This window comes from Mangifera indica, chromosome 2 (genome assembly GCF_011075055.1).
Source record: "Mangifera indica cultivar Alphonso chromosome 2, CATAS_Mindica_2.1, whole genome shotgun sequence".
NCBI classification, from domain to species: Eukaryota; Viridiplantae; Streptophyta; class Magnoliopsida; order Sapindales; family Anacardiaceae; genus Mangifera; species Mangifera indica.
The window spans coordinates 14,666,753-14,691,531 of NC_058138.1; the positions used below are offsets into that span (position 1 = coordinate 14,666,753).

Here is a 24,779-nt window from a genome sequence, read left to right on the forward strand (position 1 = left end):
GAGATGAACTAATGTGAGAAAGGTCCACGTGGTTGGTTTGTTTGGTATTATTCATGTATTTGCTTCTCATGACTACGTTTCTCCCCTGTCAACTATCAAATAAAGTTAAATCATTCAAACACGACAAACAATTTTTATACTAAATTTTATTGGAAAAGAGATGGTAATATTTGATTGATGGACCATGTGATGATGAATTGAATTTGTGAAGCCTTAGGATTCAAAAGTCTATAGTCACCGCAAATATGCTCAATATCTAAGACTTGATAAAAAAGTTTATACTAATTACGTCAAACCTAATTTGTTGACAATTTTGATGGTATATATGAATATTTACTTATTTATGTATTTAAAGTAAATACGTATAATATTATTATTTTTAAAATAATAAAATTATGTATATATATTTTAAATACACAAATAAATATATATTTGATGTATGTTATCATATAATTAGATGATTTCAATTAAGGATATAACAATATTAATTATATAATGATACACATAAGTATATACGTATTTATGTATTCAAAATAGATACTTATAATATTATTATTATTTTTTAAATATGCTAGCAATTGAGGGTTGTAGTTTATATTGTGTGAAATAATATTCAAACACTTTATTAAATATGCTAAATCTCAACTACTAGCAAATTTGGTTACAAGAGTTAAAATGGTAATTAGAGATCGGTTAAGGGGTATTCCTTATGTTTTTTCTTTTTCTCTCCTAATCAAAATTTCATTTCATGTTTATTGTCATAGGTCGATTGCCGTTTTTGTATGACACTTAACTAAAACCTAAAGCTAAGTCAACATCTCCGACTCAAGTATGTGACAGAGATAATGGTTGGAGGAAAAGTAAACAAGGGATTAACATACACAATGAACACATAAAAGTGAGTGCTAATAAAGTTAAACAAAGGGTTGGAGAGTAGGTTGAAAATGAGCTTTTGTATTATGGGTGTTTACATTACATGTATTCTAAATGAGTTGTACAATTCTTTTTATAGGCTTTGTGCAAGAAAATATCATGCCCCGGAAAAAATTGCTGAGAGTCTCAAAGTCTCCTACACTATCCACCATAAGTTTCAGTCCCAATTAGCAATTTTTAGATGATTCCCAACCCAATAATATCTTACTCTCTAGAACTAGAGTTATATTTGGGTTCTTTTCTACTAACATAACATCATGTGGGTTGGACACTGTCATGTGCTTGGAATAGAATTGGCAAGTCATCACATGAGGCACCAAGAGAGAACCAAAATAAAAGAATTAGGTTTCGAAGATGCCATTTGTAAGAAGCAATCCACACTCGCATTACAGCAATATGTTTGAATTACCAGATGATTACGAAAAACTTTATTCTCAACGAGACGATGACTGTGACGTCAGTTGAGCAATGTTACCAAAATAACCAATAACAAGGGTAAGAATCAGGACGTTAGGGCTTGAAAATGATGTCATTGTTTTGTGTAGTGCAACTCCAACGATACTGCCTTCAAATCACAGTGGCAAAAGTTTCGATGTGCCATCCGAAATTCTCAGTGAGAGCCTCTCGGTAACCTCCTAACTTCAGTGAAAATTTAGTTGGTTAAGATTTAGATTGTCATACACATCATCATCAAATAACGTGAATCGTAAGATTTTAACACGTGATGCACGGAGAGTCAAGGCTAAACTTAACGGACAAGATCTTGTGCACACAGAGGACTGAAAAGATTGAGATTTATATGCAAAACAACAAGCACGTCTGATAAAAAAGAGCTCTGGAAAAAAGTTGGGTAGTAGTTTGGATCTCTAACTAAGGACGACTTGCTTGTAATAAGAGAAGATTTCGAATCTGTTGTTGAGCAAGATCAAGAGCAAAAGAAGACTAAAAGGGTATGGAATGTCAAACCCATACTTGGGCGTTTTCAAGATAGACAAGAAATCCGAGAGGAGAAGAAAGATAATTGAAAATGAGGAAAAAAATATATAAATTGGTTAAAGTGAAAATATAATTTATTTGTACTATTAGGGTGTAAGTAATATAAACCCTGTTATATTGTATAAATTGATAAAAATATCCTTTTGACTATCGTCAAACCTCGATAAATTAGTAGAAAAATAAACTTTTCAAAGCTAAAAGGTAAAAAATAGTCATTTCATCAAAGTTTGGGTTGGTATTGTCATTCTGCGTTTTAACAAATGCAAATTGCCAGATAACAGAGATGGTACAAAGAACCAACAAGACAGTATTCCTAAAAATAGGAAAAAAAATTATGCAAACTTTCCATGAAAGTAACTTTCATTTCACAAATGCAACCAAAAGGATAAACAGATAAGAGACTGCAGGAAAAAACATAAGACGTTCAGGAATCCAACAACACTAATATCAATCATCGTCAATTTTGTAGGCAGTTTTTCATGCCACGTCAAAATCGGCGGTACATCTTCTAATTTCTAGACCTCATTTCTGTGTTGAATCTATAACCGGAGTCTCTGCCAAAATAAATTATTTCTATGACAATGAATCAGCACCAAAAGTTCTCAGCCAGGGGGAGGAAACTCACCTGTTTGGCAAACAATGGCAGCAATATCACTAAATATTTGGGTAGGCCAATTTTTATGATCACCTGTTTTACCACAAGCCAATGACTTTCCACCAGAAGCCACCAACGCCAAGCCAGATAATGAGATTGACTATTGAGATGAGGAAACCATAACCCCACCATTTGGCCAGCGGCACATAGTTGGCACCATAGAAAACAGGTGCTGATCCTATGCCATAGTGGGTAAGGCCACCCATAATGTTGGAGAGGAAGGAGAGGACTAGGGCTCCTAAGTATGGAGGGCAGCCAAGAGCAGTAGCGACAGACAAGAAGGCAGTGAACATGGCACCAATGTGAGCTGCTCCACTGGCAAAGAAGTAGTGAGAGTAAAAATAGAGAAGAACCAGAATACCGGAAGATGCCTGCCATGAAAGACCCAATCCACCAACAAACTGCAAAACAAGTACTTATCTATTAGTAAATATTTGAAACTCAACCAACGAAATCTAATTGCAATCAGCATAACTATCATTCTACAATTAATAAGCATTTGGCTGTTTTTTTTATGTTTTTCTTTCAGCTAAATCCCTCTTCATTAGGGTATTCCATAAAAGGGGCATCTTCTTCCAAGTTATTGCAATCATGGGAAAGGAAAGCTCCCATATATCTAGCATTTCTTCAACAACAGTACAGATATTTAGAGGTAGGGAGAATTCAAATGCAAACAAGAACAATTATGGTCATTACAATTTAAGATGACTATAGCAAGCTTCACAATGTAAATTTTAGACTGTAAAAGAAGTTTTTGGTACTAAATGACTGAATACCATTATTCCATCTCTGAACGCCTAGCGATGACCAGCAACACTGGCACCATATTTGAAAGAAACCCCAACAGTGCAGTGTGACTCAGGAATGTTTTAATTCAGCAAAATTATACAAAATGCAATAGTTCCCGGATTCCAGTCACAATCAGAACATTGGAGGGTGGAAAACTGGTATAAAAAATTTTTGGAAAAACCACCACAAAAACAAAAAAGACCAAGTAATTTGCGGAAATACCAAAAACATGCAATAAAACTCCAGCAGTTGGAGACATAATTGAGAAAAGGTGTGCATCCTAAGGCACAGTTTGGCTGAACCAGAGTTTGGCTTACCTTAACCACAGTTTGGCTGAACCAGGATATGAGACCATATTTGTTGAGATACCCAGCCATAGCAATAAGTGCAGCAAACCATGTGAGTGTATCCCAAGCAACTCCCTCAGCTAAGCATTCCTTCCATGTCACAACACCAGTGATAAGGAGGATAGACAATCCAAGAATAGCAGCAGTAACAGCATCCACGTTCAGTATCCCACCAAAAACCCAGAGCCCCACCTGACATAACAACAAACAAAGGCATGAAAAAAAGAAAATTCACTAAGCCAAAAAAAGCAACGCCCAGATCCTTCCACACACACAAGCAGAACATCATCCCTGATAATAGACTGACTATCGAATTTAGCCCGCAACAAACTAATTAACATAAATGAAGAACACAATTCCAACTGTTTCTGCATAACAGCACACTAGCTACAAAATTTAGACAGACACATTTACTAGACTGCATTTTCACTACAATTTCTAAACTAGCATAGTAACCTCAATAATCAACAGAACATAAGTAGGACTCTACTACTCAGTGACCGAGACATCAACAACTTATTTCGCTCACAAGATAACCATTTTTCTTGTTTCTAACACTAGTCAAATAATGTTTAACTCCTTGCCTGCCCATTGTTAACACTGTTTGAATTTTATATCAAACAGGCTCATAGTTCAATTGGAATTAAAATTTCTACGCTACTCCATAATCATAATGCAAACTCATCAACAGAACACAAGAAGGATTTGCAGCTCAGTGACTGATACATGGACAATTTATTTTGCCTTCCAGATAAACAATTTTATCTCAGTTTCTAGCCCTATTCGAACAATGTTTTAACTCCAATCCCTCCATCTGTTTAAAACTGTAATTAAATTCTATATCAAAAGTTTTCATAGTTCAATTGAATTTAAATTTCTAAGCTACGACATAATCATAATGCAAACTCAGCAACAAACATATGTAGGATTTTGTGACTCATAGACTGCCTAATCAACAACTAATTTCGCCCACAAGATAAATGACATTTTCTCATTTCCACCCCTGTTCTAGCAAGGTTTTAACTTCATTCCTCCAAACATTTAGAACTGTATTTAAAATCTACATCAAACAGGTTCATGGTTCAATCAACTTTAAATTCTATCCAACTCCAACATCATAAGCTCAACAACAGAAGACATATAGGAATTTGTGACTCATTTATGGCTACATCAACAACTTATTTCACACACAAGATAAATGAATTTATCTCGTTTTCTAACCCTTATTCCAGCAATATTTTAACTCCATTACCTCCAACCGTTTAATACTATACTTAAATTTTATATCAAACACTTTGGCAGTTCAATCAAATTTAAATCTCTAAGCTACTCTATAATCATTAAGTAAATTCATCAGCACAACTTATTTCTCCTGCAACTCCACTATCATAATGCAAGCTCACCAACAGAAGACATGTAGGATTTTGTGACTCATCTATGGCTACATCAACAACTTATTTCACACACAAGATAAATGATTTTTTCTCACTCACTAACCCTATTCCAAGAATGTTTTAACTCCATTACATCCAATCATTTAATACTATATCTAAATTTTATATCAAACATATTTGCAGCTCATTTAAATTTCTAAGCTACTCTATAATCATAATGCAAACTCATCAACACAACTTATTTCTCCTGCAAGATAAATGATTTTTTTTCCCATTTTCTATCCCTATTCTAACAATGTTTTAACTCCTTTTATGCCATCTGTTTAAAAATCACATTTAAATTCTATATAAACATGTCCATACTTCAATCGAAATCAGGTTTGCTAAGTTAGTCTATAATCATAATGCAGAATTAAGTGAAGAATCATCATACCGTAAGAAGCAAAGTGGTAGCCATTATCTTCTCATTGGAGCTCATTGGTCCCATCTTCTCCAGATTCTCTCGGGCTAATTTGGGCGCATCCGGGCTACTTTTCACAGTAGGCGGATAAATTATATACAACAGCAACGGTACCACAACCAACGACACCAGTCCCGGCACAATCGCTGCCTTGGCCCAATCCATCCACCCAATCGCCTGATTAATCGTATTCAACGTCAACGTGGCACTTAAAGGATTCGCTGCCATCGCCGTCAAAAACATTGACGACGATATAACCGAAGTTTGGAAACACGTCAACATTAACCACGACCCTAGCTTGTTCTCCGTCCCGTCGCCGACGTTACTACCGCACGCCACGCAGAGAGACTTCACTAACGGTAGAAAGATCCCGCCGGCACGTGCAGAAACTGACGGAATCGCCGGAGCCAACAGCGCCTCGCTGAAGACAAGGCTGTAACCTAACCCTAACGACGAGGATCCAAATAGGGAGACGAATTGGTAGGCGATTCTATTGCCGAGTCCGGTTTTGATGAAGCCACGGGCGAAGAAGAAGGCAAGGGCGATAAGCCAGGGGATCGGGTCACCGAAAGCTGAGAACGCGGCGGCAAACGTCAGCGTTTTTGTGAGAACGGAGGCTCCTAGGCCCATGAGAGCCACGGCGCCGAGCGGCAGCGGTTGAGTGATGATGCCGACGATTGTGGCGAGAAAAATGGCAAGCAGTTGCCACGCGTTTCGTGAGACGCCGGAAGGTACGGGGACAAACCAGAGGATGACACCTGTAGCTATCGACGCTAGTAACGGCTTCATTGCGGCTCCATGCCATGGCTGCGGGGCCGGGGAAGCCGGAGCTGGAGCTGAAGCTGAGGCCTTAACGGTTAGTTTCTTTGAGGAGGTGAGTGTTGGAATTGATTTAAGAAGCTGTGGGGATTTGAATGAGAGATTGTTAGTTAGTATAATTGGATTTGGATTTAGAGAAATTGAGCGGGGAGTGAAGTTTGATCTCGTTGGGATTTTGAGATTTCGAGATTTGAGTGATTGGGGAGATAGAGAGCTAAAAGAGGAAGTGAGAGCCATAGTCGCCATTGGCTTTCACGATCTCTTTCTTCTTCTTTAGACTGGTTCAGACTTTCGGTAGCAGGGAGATAGACAGTAGAGAACTTTTTGTAATTTTTAAACTTCAGGGAAGATTAATATTCCCCGTTGTTTCTATATTTTTCGCTTACCCCCTTTCCTAAGAGAATATAATTGAGGGTTTAGTGTTAATGTTTCATTCAATAGGGGGTTTAAGTTATTTTTCAAAATGATAGGGTGTAAGTGGACTTTTTCATATGAGGAAAATGAGGAGGTTGGCTGTGGTGCGTTGGATAAAAAACCGACGGTTGAGATGGCGTATGGAATATACGGTTGGCTGTTGCTGTTCTGTTTCGCTTTGCTAGGGTCGTATACTTGTAGTTGAGAGGCCCGTCTGGCACAGCGGCCAGCTTGGCGTTATTCTGAGCCACATTCACTAAACTGCGCGGCGGCGGGGAACAGAGCGCACTCTCTAACAAACCAGTGGCTGAATCAGGATGGCTTTTTAGTGACGTGGAGTTGGGGAAAACTTAAGTGTCCCAATGAAAAGATCAGAACATCCACATGGCGAGTTGTGATTGGATGAGGTGTTTGCTTTCGGCTGAGTAAGCCGAAAGTGCAGGGAAAGCTCTGATTCCGAGGCGGGAATTGAATGGGAAACTAAATGACAGAATTGTCCCTGTGGGAGAAACAGTAGCCACAGACATGCAAGTGCAGTGTGAGACTGTGAGCGGCGGATCTAGCGAGGTTTGAAGTATGGTTGGAGGTTTACCTGTGGGCCCTAAAGTAAAGTGTCGTGAGTTGAAAAAGACTGTTCTTTTTAGGAAACTTCAACACATTCTGCCTCTTTTTAAACACCAGAAGCCGACGTTGCCGATTTTTTCTTTGCTAGGGCCACACACGGGTGAAGAGTTGGCTAGCCAATCTTGTGGATGGGAATTTTCTAGAAAGACCACTATCTCCCACCCCTTTTTTGACTTAATTAAAGTGTTCCCCTTTAAACTTTAAAAATAGATTTCCCACCCTTTATCAATTTAAACATTAGTTTTTACTTATTAAACCGTGTTTTCGTCGGTTTATGTAATTATATTATATGATTAAATTTAATCTCCTTTCTTTTCCCTTCTCTCCCCCTTTTTAATCTCCTTTTGAATCTCTTTTACTATTATTTTTCTTATTCCCTTCCTCTTTTTTTTCTTCCTTTTTTTCATCAGTTGTGTTGCAATTGAATGACAGTTATAATGTGTAAGTGATTGGCGTTGGTGGCAATATGTGGACATTGTTGGTTCTGGTAGTAATGGAGTGTTGGTAGCTATTGTGAGCTCCATTATAAGGGATTTCGCTATTTCATTCAAAAAATATTATATTAACAATGTTTTTGATAATTTTAGATATTAGTAATCAAACTGAACAAACTACTTTTAGGTGTATTTAGACAGATTAATTCATCAATTTTACAGACAATTGTCTATGCCTTCTAAACATAGGGAAAGTGGGGTTAGAGTAGAGTTGAATGTGATTGGAAATTATTTGAATATGAGTGATATTGGGTTGAATGTTAAAGAGAGTTTTGATGTTAGAGAAAGAAATTAACGCATGTTAAAGTCGTTGAGAATGTTGGTAACGATAGTGGTAGTGTATGAAAGATGATAAGATGAACGGTACAGGAAGAGGGCAATTCTTAATTTGCATGGTTAACTTTTTTTTTCCATTTTAATGTTATCATATGAATATAAGAGTAATTAAACATTTTATATTAATATTTAAATTTCAAAAGATAATTATTAGGGTATTCTCATTCTTTTTATATTTTTATTCTAAAATTTAACTAAATTTACTAATATAACTTGACGGAACATAGGATAATGTCGTTTTAAAATTCTAATGATAACTAAGAACTAATCATTCAAATGAAAAAAGATGGAAAATAACCGACCTTCATTCATATATAACTTTGTGACTTAAAAATGCAATATGACAATCTCACAAAAGGGTGAAGTTTATAAAGTGTAGAATTTGTTACATTCGCATTATCAGGAATCTGAGGCTTAGTTTGTAAGACTTGAAGTATAGAGACCTGAGTGTTTAGAATAGATGATGGTTACTTGTGTGAAGTTTCAAATTCGTGTGAGTTTGGGAACTTAACAAATATTTAAGGGTGGTAGAAGAGATTTTTTCTCCGGGTGATCCCATCGGATTGGATCAGGAGAAGTTTAAGTTTAACTAATAAACATGAATTATTCATTTTGTTTTAATGAAAACAAAAAAAAAAACTAAAAATACAAATCTAACTGTTTCAAATATAAGCCATGAAAAATATTATTATTATAATTATATCTTATAAATAAAAAATAAGAACAAGAACAGCGTGATAATTTAAAAAATTATAAAATAAAAAGCGAACGAGAATTTTCATATGTGGGTAAAAAATTATAAAATAAATATTTTTCAACTTTTTCGCATGCTGTTTAAATTACTGTTTTATTTAGATAAATAGAATCGGGGCTGCCCTTGCAACATCGGAACGTCGCTTTGGCCGAGTGGTTAAGGCGTGTGCCTGCTAAGTACATGGGGTTTCCCCGCGAGAGTTCGAATCTCTCAGGCGACGTCGTATGAATTTTATATATTTTTTGATAAAATTAGTCATTAATGTCCAATTTTTGAAGTGGTATAATTGTTACATTATTTATAATTATTTTTTTTACATTTAATTTTAATTAGAGTAAATTTCAAGGAGGTCATAGGCAAATCAATAGTAATTAACCCCGGTGAAACTTTTTTCCAAACATAATTACCATACTATCAAATTCTTTTTTAATTAAACTCATATAAACGACACTTAAGAGGATATAACTAATAAAAATTAAACTTACTCATTTTATATAAAACTTTATGAACAATGGGTGCATTTACTCTAACCTTACTCATTTCCATGATTTATTCACATTTTACATAAATTCTATCTCAAAATCATATGTACAAAATAAAAAATTATACTTATAATTCAAATTCATTATATAAACGGAGAATTAACAAAAATTAAGGTAAATGCAATCGTTGTTACCATTGCTTCTACCTTACTCCTACCCATGATTTCTTCATTTTTCAAACAAATTCATAGCAGCCCTTAATAAGCCTGTCTTTGTATTATACCTTTAACTCGACGAAAAATTGATGAAAGAATGACATTAAAATTAGAGTTATTCATACTAGGAGTAGAGATGACAATAGAAAAAGGTGGGGTCCAATACTTTATTTTCTGCTCTTGTTCTCGTCCTCATTAGGGATTTTAATCCCCATTCTCGTTAAGGAGATAACAAAGATTTCTCATCTTTTCCTGCGAAAAAAAATCTCTTACCCATACCCTCTAAATACAATATAAATATATTAAATAATAAAATTAACTAAAATTAAAATAAACATATATTAATATTTTAAATAAAAATATTAATATAAAGAGACGAGACGAGACAAGGCAAAGATATTTCCTGTCATTGTTTAATATGTTTCCTGTCTCGTCTCTTTATAAAAAGACAAGAAGAGACGAGGAGAAGGGAGATGACATATGTATCACCATCCCCAATTGAAAAGATATTTTTTGTCTCTGTCCTCATCATCGTTCTTATTTATATTTGAGAATCTCCTCTCCGCTAAAATCAAAGACCTTAAATTTAGACTAAAATTGTCATTTCTAATTAGGAGCAAAACACCTATCCCAATAAATCTTCAAATTTCGAACTTGAATTCATATCAATTATTGAAAAATATAAAAAACAATGTAATCAAATGTTTACTTGTTTGGATTAAGATGAATTTATTACTAGATTTCATGATTTTAAATGAACTTTAGTTGGAATTGTGGATGAAGATAAAAAAAGAGTGGCTAAGGTATGCATAAGATCTGAAATGAAGGTATAATGGGCATTATTTTGTTTTATTAGTTATATTTATATAATCTTTGGATTATTAGTTTAATTATTTACCTGTCAATAAATGTCTAGATTCATATTTAAATTATGAATATTTAAATATAGCATTTAATTTAAATTTCGTTTATCTAACAAAAGTAAAGACATCTTAAAAATAATCCAAAAGAGATTCTTCAAACTCATTATAGATCTATGATAAATCTATCTTTTATTTATTCATTATATAAATTCCATCGAAATAGTTTTCGTATAGGAAAATAACATAAAATTAGATGTAGAGTTTCGAACAACAAATCAAATCACGTTAAAAATCTTATTAGTCTATACTATTCTCTCTCATTTTTTAAATTGCATTTAATTGTTAAAATAGTGGATAACCAAATTATTTACTCAACTCTAATTGTTATTATCATGTTTTATTTAAATTGCAAACTTTTATTGGTAACGAAAAAATCTCATCAACAATAACCCTACATAATTAAACAAATCGAACATGGATTTCAAAGGCCTTTTTGGTGTGCATAATGGGCCAAGGAACACACATTTTGGTTGTGTATTATGAGGAAGAAATGGCATACATGTAAATTATATGTTATTACTTGGTTAGTTATAAAATTAAAAAAATTTAGAGAAATCATCAACACTTACCTTAAACCATAAAATAATATTATATGTATCTATTTTAAATAGACCAAAGGATTTATTCCCCCCTAAGTATGTTGTTTTTCTTAGTTTCCTCTTTTAATTTTGAAAATTTTAAATACTTACCTATGACTGATTAAAATTAATAGTAATAACCATAAAATTACCATTTTATCTATATATTAAAAATAAAATAAAATATAATCTCTTTTTCCCCTCATAAACTTTAAAAACTAAAAGTTGCACCCAATATAAGTTTTAAAAAATGAAAGTTTTCCCTTAAAGTTTAGTTTCCAGATGTTCGGTGCCATCTCCAATGTCATTGTCGACGGTCTCTCCCTCCCGAAGCTTCCTCTTCCTCTGGTGGTCTCTCTCCACCTATTTGGATGCTCAATAGGCGTTAAAGGAGGCATGGAAGACGAAGACGAAGCTATCATTTTCGTCTAGGAAAACAATCATCTTCCCAGAAGAAGACAAAGTTGTTGTCTTCGTCTTCCATGCTTCCTTCGACGTTGATCGAGCGTCCAAATGGGTGGAGAGAGACCGTCGAAGGGAAAGGAACCTTCGAGAGGGAGAGACCATCGACAATGACACTGGAGATAGCGTCAGAGATCTAGAAACTAAACCCTAGAGGAAAACTGTCATTTTTTAAAACTTAGATTGAGAAAAAACTTTTAATTTTTAAAGTTTAGGGGGCAAAAAGAGTTAAAATTTTAAGAGGTTAGAGTTCCGTTAATTTTAACTGCTCATAAGTGGGTATTTGAGATTTTTAAAGTTAAAATCGGGAAAATTGAAAAAATAACATACTTTGGGTGGAAAATAATCCTTTGGCCTTTTAAATATATAAATAAGTACATATTTATGTGTATTATCATATTATTATTGGTATATTTAAAATAAATACGTATATTTTTATTGTAAACGATAACTTTATCAAACAAAGTTAACTTCTAAGGTCATTTTAGTCATTTAACCTAAACAAGTGAGGAAATACGTTAAATTATATAAATCTCAATTTTTATTCGAAGTGGAAGTTAAGATTTAAGGAATGGAAGATTGATTTTGAAAAATAATTAAATTGTTAAAAAACCAAAAAATTATAGACTTCCAAGAGAAGATGATTTAGGTTTTAGCAATAGCTTTGTGCGTTGGCTTCTTGTTGAATACATCAAGCCTAATTTATGTCGAGTCTTCTTTAGTATCGTTTATATTTTTTATTATTATAAACATTTAATTATCAAAAAATAAAATTATTTTTTTAATCATATTTCTTGTCAATGAGGTTTTGATAACTTCCTTAAACTCCAACGAATTAATTATTTCGATTTGGAAATAAAATTAATAATAATTTCTAATAATTCAAGATTAATTTAGGATGAATTTTAAAAGTATTGACAAACTTGAGGACTTGACTAACGCGAGGTTGTCATTGTGAGACCCATGAAAACATGCAAGAGTAAATTACCTGTCCCACCCAAGATTTAGTATAAATTCTCCCCAACCCAAAATGACATAAATAACACATTCTCACCCAAAATCAAATTTTGTTAAAAAGGAAAAATCTTGAAAAACAGTATTTGAAAGTAAAATTACTATTTTATTCCAGATATTTCAATTTTCAAAATAATCATATTATCCCAAATTAACAAAAATTTTAAAAAATTCAATATTTAAATTACATACAAATCAACTTATTTTATTTTTCTTTCATCCTCACCCTCTTCTTGTAGGAATGATTATTAGTAATAGAAATAATAGTAATTATACTAGTAAAAATATAGATAAAGGTATCAATAGAGCTCAAATCGAGTCGAATCGAGCTCAAGCTCAGATCGGTCATTGTTCATGCTAGCTGGAGCTTGGGCTCAAGCTCAACTGGCAGCTCAAACTCGAGCTTGCTCTTATGCGAGCTCGGCTTAGTTAAGCTCAACAAGTTAGTAGTCGAGTTAAGCTCACACAACTCGACTCGAATAAGCTTAATGAGTCAAGCTTGACGAGTTCAAGATACCCTGCGTAGAATATATATGCTTTTTTTTTTCTTTTTTTCAATAATCTATCATTGAATTAAACTTTTCAAACGAGTAATGAAAGAACTAAAATTTTCTTCTAGTTTCAAAACATCAATTCACAATGAAGGAAAGAAGAAGCAGGACAATAAAGATGGAATCAAAAGGCCCCCCATCTCTGACCTCACCACAGGGAACTTGAGCCACAATAATGCCTCACAAAACACAAACAAAAGAGCCTTATTATGTGCCTGCAATCCACAAACAGAACACCAACAAAATGAAAACGAAGTCTATAAAACCAAACACAGCATCCTCCACAGAAAATGAAAACAGTAAATTAACAAACTAACAACAAAATAGCCCTCAGCTCTAGTACATTGACAATACACAGCAACAAATTAACTCTAATCAACACAGCAGCAACACAATATCAAACCAACAAGACAAAAAAAAAAAAAAGGTGACAAAACCCCCAAATTAGAAACCCTAATTCCAAAATTAGGGTTCAATAAATTAAAACGAAAAATTAACAAATTCTAAGTGAAAAAATAACAAACAATAAACTTAATATATCTTATGTCTTTTCAACTTTCTATGAGAAAGTGTTATTTATTCCATTTAAAGATGAAAACCTGGTTTTAGTCTAAACTTTGGGTGGAACAATGGAATTTACTCAACATGTAATCAAAGGATGCTTATGTCTTTTCAACTTTCTATGAGAAAGTGTTATTTATTCCATTTAAAGATGAAAACCTGTTTTTAGTCTAAACTTTGGGTGGAACAATGGAATTTACTCAACATGTAATCAAAGGATGCTTATGTCTTTTCAACTTTTTATTTCAAAATAAATGATTTTATATAATTATTAGAAGGGTTAATCTCAGTATTTAGTCAAATCGAAATAATTTTTCAAAATAAATCTAGTCATTAATAAATAACATTTTTAATCCAATAATTTGGTTAGTTCATTTTAAACATACAGTTTATCATAGGTTTATTTTAGATTTTACAATTTAAAATATATCTTTACAGTTTAAGAAGCTCACAGATTATTTAATAAGTTTCGTCTTTAAACGATATAAAATACATATACATATCTAACATATTTTTCATATTTTATCAATATAAGATTCATCTAAAAGTGTTATAATTATTCTTTTTCTGTAAGACACAACTATATTATATATTATTAATAGATAATTATAACATGTCACACTCTTCTATTTTGGAAATAAAGAAACAAATTAAAAAATGGCTCTATATGAAACATGAATGGTGGTGTTATTATATGAAATGCCAATTAAAATGAAATTTAGAAGATAGAATTTTATAATTATATCTCCATATTGTAACTTAACTTAATTTCTAGGAAAATTGTTGAGTTTGGTTTTGCCTAATCAAATTAGAAGTAGGTTAAACTTAATTTTCATAAAAATTAATCATGGTAATCATGCCATTATTTGAAGTCAATTTGATATGATGTGCATTTAACGAATTCTGATGCGACGCAAAAGCTTTTTTATTTTTATATTTTTCTCGGAATAATTTATTTAACCAGAAATTCTAAATTGCCACGTAAATATACGGCTCAAAGGAGTTTCATGCCTACTCGCGTGGAAGCAACAAAATTATATGCGTATACAAATATAAAATCATCCAATGAAAATATAACATTTATCTATTCACTCAACAAAGGTTAAAATATAAGATAAAAATGTAAAATTTTTCGATAACTTTGATAATAAATAGATTGATCGAGTCATTGGTCCGTCAATTAAATACTCAATCAATCAATTTATTTTTAAAAAATTGATTAATTGGATGGTTGTTTAACCGATCAAGTATCCAACCAATCAACTTGGTTAATTCGCTAACTCATTAACCAATCCTAAGTTTTATGATCTTTTTATTTTAAAAATTAAATTAAATTAAAAAATATTATATTTATATAATAAAAAAATGATTACGTAGGAGTAAAAAGCAAAACAAATACTTATTTTAATTATTATCCCCTTAATCATACTCCCACGTTTTTTTAATTTGTTTCCCCAATTATGATATTTAAGAGTATTGGAATAAAGATTTTAGGATAGTTTATTTAATTGTTTAATCAAAATTTTATTAACTTTTAATCACATTGTTAGATATATTTTTAAATTTCACTTTTTTATTATAAATTATTAATAAAAAATACGAAACTACCATATGATTATATAATTAATAAAAATTATATGATTTTTATTATAAATTATTAGTTGATCTTTTTAATGAAATTACGAAACTACCATGGATTCTTCATAAAAATATCAATTATTAATTTATCATTATTTTTATTAAAATTATGAAAAAAAATCTAAGCTGAATTTTGAAATAATGAGACCATCATCTTCTTCTTCCTTCTTTGTTGAGCTTCATTGGACTTTTCCTTTGTCGGTTAAAAACTTTGTCTTTTTATTTGCAATTTTGCACAACCCTCACATGCAACATCTTCACTACTTTGTCTACACTTCATCTTATCATTTTAGTCTAGCAAAAGATAGAGGTGAATTCAAATTAATCCGAACTCAAGCTTCAACTTGCTCAAATATGCACAACTCTATTCATGGGAGTTGAACTCAAACATAGGCCTAAACCTGATGAATTTTGGTTGAGTCAAATTTAAATTGAAATTTAATATGCAAAGTTAAGCTCGAGCTTAAATCGATATCGTAACAATTTTTAAATTTATTTATTAATTTATATTTTTTGAAATTTATGTTTTCAAATAAAAAAACCAAATGAAAGTATGTTAAATTGTGATAAAAAGAGAAAAACATAGAGTTTATTTATAATAAATAATATGAGTTATTAAAGTGTATCTTTCTAACGTGGGACTTTTGCAAATTAAAACTTGAATTAGGTTTGCAAATGTTTCATATTAAAAAATATATAAATCAAAAACTCATTTAACTTATTATAAATAATCTCTAAACCTAATTCCTAGAACTCCCAACCCAATAAAATATGGCTTCGAAAACAATCAAAACATAGATGTGATATTGAACAAAGGATACAAAATTCAACAAAACCAAAAATTATCGTTATCGCTCCTTTTAAGCTAGTGTCTATCTTGTCTAATGAGTCTCTTTTAATAGAGGTTATTGTTAGGCTAGAATTCTTCTTCAAATTTGGTTTTACGAAAGAGAGGAAAAAAGGTGAAAAAAAAAAGAACTAAAGTATTTTATTTTTAGGCATCATTGGTTTAATTTTTTTATAATATCGCCGATCACAACTTGAAATTTTTTTACTAATAAATGGAAAAAAAAAATTATCTTGGTCAAAATGTAACATTTAAAGTATTGTATTTAATTTTCTTAATTATTCTTATTGCAATAAAAATTTTATATAAATTAAACCGGCAAAACACAATTGTCATTCTATATATGAAATATCATTACATCTTTTTTAAAATTTTATGGAGCGTGACTGCTCATCCTTCCTCTTGGAACTTTATGCCTTTACGACTCTTTTGGCATCCAAAGAGGGGACCGTATTTGAAACAAAGAAAAAGAGAAATGACTTTGAGCACATTTAGATTGAAAACGAACATACAACATATGTCACAACCCAAGTGAAAGTTCTAAATAAAGAATTAATCACTTAATTTCACCCACCTCTTCAGAGATTATAGTATTTTAATGAATTTTAAACATATTGTATAAAGGGGTATCAAATGTAAGGTATAAAATTTGAATCTCACATTAAAAAATATGAGTTTTTAATGTGAAGTTTATATGATCTTAGATTCTTTAATCTTAATAATTAGTTTTTTAGATATAGTCCTCCTAAAGTTTTTATCATTTTGTATTCAAGTTAACATTATGTCTCTCAGTTACAATCATTAGACTTTTAACAATTTTTTAAAATGTTTGAGACTTAACCATCTCAAGCAAATGAATGAAAAAGACTCTCAAAAAAATTCTATATATGTTTTTGCCACGTTTTGTATATGTATTAAAAAAAAAAGATCAAAAAATGATATATAATGATGGATCTTTAAATCTTTATGAACAATTCAAACTTAAATTAATTATATAGTTGGCCATACCATTAAGGCCAAAACACTATTTTTCACCTATGGTATCTTCTAATCTCAAGTTTCCATCCTTAATTTTGAAATCTCATTTATTCATCCATGAGCAGTTAAATTTAATGAAACTCTAACCCTTTAAAATTTTATCTCTTTTCTTCTTTAAACCCTAAAAACTAACCATGTCCTCTATATACTAAGTTTTAAAAAAATGACATTCCCCCCATAGGGTTTAGTTTTCAAATTCCGATGTCATTGCCAATGACATCTCCCTCCCGAAGCTTTATCTCCCTTCGATGATCTCTCTCCAAACAGTTGAACGTTTGATCGGTGTCGAATGAAGCTGGGAAGATAAAGAGTTTAATCTTTCTGATGAAGCTATTTGTCCCCCAAGCTTTATTTGACACCGATTAGGGTATCTAACTAAGTGGAGAGAGATCGCTGAAGGGAGATGAAGCTTTAGGAGAGAGAGGCAGCTTCAAGGGGGAGAGATTGACACAGGGGACAAATTTTTAGTTTTTAGGGTTTTGGGAAAGGAGAAGAAGATTAAATTTTAATTTATTTTTAATATTACATATAAAATAACAATTTTATCGTTAAAACTAACAAACTTATCTCTCATAGGTGAGTATTTAGAATTTTCATAGTTCAAAGATAGAAATTTGAGATTAAAGAATACTTTGGGTGGGAATAAGTCCTTTGGCCTACCATTAATCATCAAATCCATTAATTTGATGAAGCTTTAAAAACTTTGCCAATGGCTTTATTGTAATGAGCAAATTTGGGTGCCCATCACCACTTGAAATATCTTTGAGTAGAGAAATAAGAAATGATTAATTGTGGGAACGTGCATCACATGAATTATTCTCATTATTTTTAATTCTTATGTAATTTTTTGCATTCTAGAAGGTTGGAGCTTTGTCTCCTGCCGTCATTGACTTCACCTCCATGGACACCCATATTTGAATAATTAAGGCTGAATTTTAGCAATTTTTGAACAAATTTTCAATATGTTAATCTATTGTTTATGTTTTGTTTGTAAATGATATTTGGCTAGTCTACAAAACCTTAAAACTTGGCAACACGAGATTGGAAAAAGGTCGAATGTTTTATTTTTGGGTAACAAAGAACTTTATTTAAATCAGACTGTTATAGTGGGTCAAAACCAACTACACTGAATAGTAAAAATCTCAAGTCTAGTAATCAATTGTACAACTATTAAATAAATAAGTCAAAAGTTTGATCTTGATATATTGTCAGAAAAAACTTAAACCTCTATTCTCTTATACATGAATTTTTTTTTTTTTTAACCGCTCAAGCTACCCCATTGGGTGTAATATAGTAGATTTTTGGTTGCTCCGTTTTAGTATTTTGGATTTTAAATATGATAATACATATATATCTTACTCAAAATCTTGGTGAATTTATAGGTCTAGCTACCAACTTAATTTAAGGTTGTTGTCACCACTCGAGCTAGTGTGGCTAGTAACATAATTAAAAACAAAATTATAAATGTTTGAGATATAAATATTAATAAAATTATATAATGACACATCATCTATATATCTAATTATGTATTTAAAAATACATATAAGCATATATTACTTGATAATGGCAAGATATTGATAAAGGATATTAGATTAATATTATCTGACAATGTTCTTTTACATGTTACTTTAATTGATACTTTAGTAAATATGTATGAAGATATTGATCTCTCTCTTTACAATTCCATATTCATTGTACGTTGGAGTCTGCCCTACTTTTCCCTTCTTTTATGAAGCATAAAAAGTGTTCAATACTTTTAGCCAATCACTAATAAGGAAACTTGATGATTCTGGGTTAATGGGCATTTGCCACGTGTACCTTTCTCTAATTATTTATTTATTTTCTCGTCGTGTATCATGATGTACACGTGTGGATCATCAATACGAGATATCGATTGTGTGAAGTGGAAGTAAAAATCTTAACTTTGTTACCAAACAAATTAACTTCCCCCAACATTTTTTTTTAAAGTTATATTATTTGTGTTTATTTTTGAGTATATAAATAAATAAATATATATAATATTATTTTTTTAGTTAAATTATTAAACAAATTAATCTTTCAAAAATTTTATTAGAATAATATTAAATATATTTATTTTTGAATATATAATATATTATTATATAATTAAATATTATTTTATTTTTAATTTAAAATTAATTAAAAAACAAAATTCCAAATTTGACATACTGAGATAATAATTTATGACATGACTGACGTAACATGTACTTCATTTTATCCTAGATTTTTTTTTTTGTCAAGATCGCAAAATAATTAGCCTTTATAAATATTTTATATAAATCATATATAACCAGCAAATATAGCATTTTTTCCTTTTTAACTGATCATATTTCTGACGGATACATAATCTTTTTACAACATAATATATAGAAATATTTATTTTTTTATTATAATAAATCTCATTTAAATTAGATTATTTTTTAGAATCAAATCAATTACATTATATTAGAATTTTTTTTTGATATAAATTAATAGTAATTATAATTTTGATTTAATAAAATAAAGTAATTGAATACTCTGATGATAATTTATAAATAGATCTAAGTGATTAATAAAAATAAATCTAATATATTTAAAGGTTTGTTAAATCTTTGATGTAATTCATTAACTCATTATATTTTGGCTAAGTTTTTACTTTGAAATTAAACAATATAGTTTTTTTTATTAAAAATTATTATTTCGAAATGTTTCGGGAGTAGAAGACCAATTATTCTAATACGGATAATTTTGATAATTTTACGAATTTAAATAATATAATGTTTTAGATATTTTTATTGTCCTAAAAATTTAATTTAATATTTAATATTTTATAAAGTGTATCTTAAAATTATGATTGATCGGTTAATTTATTTTATTGATTTTATATAGAATCCCAAATACAGTGATGAATTCTACACCCACACTTAAATATACGTAGAACGATTGTTCTACGTAAGATCTTTACAAGTATTTTAAGATTAAGATTACCTTGAGAGTAAAGAAAAATCTCATGGCAAAAGGACGAAGATTGTCAAAGACAAGATGGCCTTCTCTCTTTCTCTCTCTAAAATGTCCATCTCCAAACCGTTGTCTACTCAGACTCATCAACCAACTTTTCTCTCTCTCTTTCTCTCTATTTCCTATATTCTAAGCAAACCTTACAACCATCACCATCATCATGATCTCATTACCACTTCATGAAGCCTCCTCTCTCTCTCTTTCTGTTTCTGTTATAAACTCTTTCACTCATCCCATCACACCAGTTGGGATCGAGAACATTAGCGAAGTCTAAACTTATTCATCAACATGAGGAAGCCTTCAGACCCTTCTCCAATGAAGATCACTACTTCCAACAGCTTTGTTAACAGTAACGGTGGTGGTGCCTTGCCTGGTGGCAATAAGCTGAGGAAGGGCTTGTGGTCTCCCGAGGAAGATGACAAGCTGATGAGCTACATGCTCAACAATGGCCAGGGTTGTTGGAGCGATGTTGCCAGAAATGCTGGCTTGCAGAGATGTGGGAAGAGCTGCAGACTTCGTTGGATTAATTACTTGAGACCTGACCTCAAACGTGGTGCCTTTTCTCCTCAAGAAGAGGAGCTTATTATCCATCTGCATTCTCTTCTTGGCAACAGGTAATCTTCCCTCTCCTTTCTTTCTTCCTCACCTTTGGTACTCTCAATTGCCACCTTAGTTTCTTCGGTATCAAAGATTGAGAAATTCCCGGCATAGTATTTCAATAAACTAGCTATATTAATTTTTAGTATATAAATAAATATATATTTAATATATATTATTAAGTGATTAAATAATTTTAAATTAAAAATAAAATAATACCTAATTATATCATCATATTATATATATATATATATATATATATATATATATATATATATATATATATATATATATGCATGCGATTGTTTTCAGTATTTGTTGATTTTTATTATAAGAGTCTGAATTTTGAAAAAGTCTCTCTCCTTCACTTTCATCCTCATCTCTCCACTTTAGTTTATCAAAAATGGTAAATTTTTTCTTTTTTAAAGACAAAGAAAAGATGCCTATGTCTAAAATTTTTTTATTAGCAATATTGAGTTTCAAGGTATTGAAAAGAGTAAAATTATATCTTTTAGTTATTTAACTAAGTTTAGGGCAATGGACACAATTTTATGTATAAATAATAATATATCATCATATAATTAAATAGTTAAAAATTAAAAATAAAATAATACATAATCACATATTAACATATCATTGTTTGTGTATAAAAACTGTACATATAATATTATTATTTAACTAAAGTTAGTAGAAAAAAAAAAAAAAGCCCATTTGTGTCTAAAAATTAATTCTTATTTAGCACGTTATGACTAACCAATAGTTTGTCTTTTACCCCTAAAAGTGTAAACTTATCAAGACTTTATGAAGATAATATAAGTTGGTAATGGTAGAATTTAGTAAGGCTAATTATGCATGCTTAATAGTGGAGAAATGGTCCAGTTTTTTCTCAATGAGATGAACACTTTTTGTCTCTAAGCCTTTTCACAAAGCGTCTCCAAGGCTTTGATGTTGAGTAAGAAAATGAAGAACTAAAGGTATCAAAAGCAAAGAGTGCATTACAATTTTGTTGTTTTACCTTTATCATCTATTGCCCCATATCAGATTTATTTAATAGAAACAAATAATAATAAAATTACAACTAATTAAGGCAAATACTACCTTCGTAGAGTATGAATTCAATTATAGTAATATTTCCGTGACAATTTTATGTTTAGTTGATTCGTTCTACATCAGATAATATTTATAAATAATAAATACAAACTTATGTATAAATAATAATATGTCACTATATAAATAAATAATTTTATATTTATTATTTTTCCTTGGAGTGGAAGACACACTACTTGATCAATTATTTTGTACTATGATTTTGATTGATGGTTAGCTTCTACATATACTGATACAAGCATGCAAATTGAAAACAAACAAATTAAAATACAATTAAGTGAATTAATTTAAGTGCATGCATGGACTTTAATCACTGAATGAATTGGTTGAGACTGGCTGATCTTTTTAATATTGTTGATTTTTTTTTTCTTGAATTTAAATTCAATAAATTAGGTGGTCTCAAATTGCGGCTCGATTGCCAGGGCGTACGGACAATGAAATAAAGAATTTTTGGAATTCAACAATCAAGAAAAGGCTTAAGAATTTATCTTCTTCTTCAACTACACTCTCACCAAATGGCGCTGGCGAAAATTATTCTTACTCAGAGGCCCCAAATAAAGTCATGGCTAATGGCTTCATGTCCATGCATGAACATCAACATCATCAACAAGGCATGAACATGCCCATGTACATGATGGATCCATCCTCGTCATCGTCAAACACATCATCGTCATACATGGGGGATGCTTTGTCTCATAACAAGCAAGGGGTGCTCAACATGTTTGGAAATTATTTAAGCGGAAATTGGAATCATCATCAGCAGGAGATCTATGTGCCTCCATTAATGGATAGTATAAGCAGCATGGAGGAGAATGTTAACGTGAAGGAGGAGGATAATCATAATATTTCATATGATAGTAACATGAATAATAATAATAATAATAATAAAGGAGAGAATTTAGATGGGGTTGGGAGCTTTTGGCAGGGATCTTCAGAAGAGAACAAATTTGGAGAATGGGACTTGGAGGAGTTGATGAAAGATGTTTCATCTTTTCCTAATAATTTTTTAGAAAACATATTCTAGATGATATATATATATCTCAATGAATATTTCTTTTTATTCCCTCACATTTTTATTATTTTTAATCCTTTTTTGTTTTCTAAATCTGATCATACCCCTCTTGAGCTTTTATTGTTTTTTTTTCCCCAATATATATATACACACACACATACCCACACCCTTCAAACTTATAATAATTTGGGTTTGAGATTTGTAAGTTGATGTATCCTTTGAGTTACCTCTTTGTTCATAGATTAGAAGTGGAAATTAAAGAGTCATGCATGGAATAAGGTTAAAGTATGAAGGATTATTGGCCATGGGATTTATGTATTTTGTTTTATACCATGTCTTTAAGTTTTAGAGAGAGATCATGTGAATGACAGCCATTGAGCATATATGTACTTTGTGAAGAGATGTGAATAATTGTAAGTTGGTTGTTATGTATACAAAATTATTGTAGTAAATATGCATGATTATGAGATGTACAACTCATAAGAAATGTATCTATGTAGACTGAATGTTGTCATTAATAAGTGGAGATCATTTGGTTGTATTCCATACATGATGAAGAAATTGAATTCTCCTTCTCACTCATTCCCTCTATGACAAATTAACAAGCTTTTCTCCAATATCATTATTTTTTATAATCATATTAATCTATCCCAAATCTTTTAGTCTCTTAAGTGTACAAATCAAATTATATTTGAATTGGTAGTTCATCTATATTAATCAATAGTGTATCATTAAATAGAGGTTATTGGACGACCCATTAAAGTTAAGCATGCATGACTCTTTATTATTTTACGACAAGACTATATATTTTGACTCTTAACATAAATATATATTAATTTTTAATCCTAATTGTTTAAAAAAAAAAAAATCATTGTTTCTTCAAATGGGGTTTAATGTATATCTCATTAGTTAGTTAAGATGTCCATTTCAAAAAAAAAAAAAAAATTGAATTAGGGTTTGTGGGGCAATTAGTCAAATTGGCTTTGATTCTTCTATTCAATATTATCATTGAATTATAAGTTAGTTAGGGCTTAAATGGTTTAATTCTTAAAAGGTAATTATGGCTCCTAATTCACCTTTAATTTCACTAGCAAATCTCCAAGACTTCTAAATTTAAACCATGTCAATGACATATATAATAAAAAATTAAGATTATACCTAATTATATTACTAGAATTAGTAAAAATACTCAGAGATATAATAATTTTCTTTAATTTTTTTGATAATTTACATGTTCCTTTTTTTTTTCTATGATAAACATGTTAAAAAGATAATTTTTTTTCTTTGATGATGTAAAACAATCGACCGAAATTATATTCTATTTTTCCCTATCAAGAATAGACGTTAATTTGGATTTTTAAAAGATAAGCTAAGAAAAGATTAACCCAAAGGATTAAGAAATCCAATATAGAAAGTTGACATCTAAATTGTTTTTTATTTTTAGCCAATAATTAAGTAGTGGTTGGTATTGATTTATGAAGTTTTCTTCATCTTCAAGAATTTCTATTTAATGTGATAAGTTTAGATACCGAGAGTTGATAGTTGATTCTAATTAACCGTGTTTGAAAATGAAATTTTAAACTTTTATTTTTTGTCTATATTAGTTAAACAAGTAAATTTGAGACACATTATCAAGATTTACAACTACTGTATCAGATAAGTTAAAATTGCATCTCCTTAAAAGTTTTAATATTCTATTAATTTTGTTAACTCTAGAGGTCAAT

General features: G+C 30.7%; 2 protein-coding genes and 1 non-coding gene across 6 annotated transcripts; 2 read left to right on the forward strand and 1 right to left on the reverse strand.

Annotated features, from left to right (window-relative positions):
• Positions 1-1,293: 1,293 nt before the first annotated feature.
• Positions 1,294-6,753, reverse strand: LOC123208772 (dicarboxylate transporter 1, chloroplastic-like). Of its 4 annotated transcripts, none has more exons than XR_006500809.1 (4): positions 5,548-6,753; positions 3,691-3,912; positions 2,555-2,985; positions 1,294-1,568 (listed from the first exon to the last, which is right to left on the reverse strand). XR_006500809.1 is itself a non-coding variant. In XM_044626295.1 (3 exons), exons 1-3 carry the CDS (start codon positions 6,637-6,639, stop codon positions 2,623-2,625), a joined length of 1,677 nt encoding a protein of 558 aa, XP_044482230.1. In that variant the 5' UTR covers positions 6,640-6,753; the 3' UTR covers positions 2,262-2,622. The 4 variants fall into 4 exon arrangements, 1 of the variants encoding a protein (XP_044482230.1); XR_006500808.1 differs by having other exon boundaries at positions 1,294-1,572; XR_006500807.1 differs by lacking the exon at positions 1,294-1,568 and adding an exon at positions 2,262-2,483.
• A 2,400-nt stretch (positions 6,754-9,153) lies between these two features.
• Positions 9,154-9,235, forward strand: TRNAS-GCU. The gene has a single exon. It is a non-coding gene; the product is annotated as a tRNA-Ser (tRNA).
• Positions 9,236-20,340: 11,105 nt separating this feature from the next.
• LOC123206901 (transcription factor MYB46-like) lies at positions 20,341-23,603 on the forward strand. Its single transcript, XM_044624180.1, has 2 exons — positions 20,341-20,953; positions 22,437-23,603. The coding sequence occupies exons 1-2, from the start codon at positions 20,628-20,630 to the stop codon at positions 23,065-23,067; spliced, it is 957 nt and encodes a 318-aa protein (XP_044480115.1). The 5' UTR covers positions 20,341-20,627; the 3' UTR covers positions 23,068-23,603.
• The last annotated feature ends 1,176 nt before the right edge of the window (positions 23,604-24,779 follow it).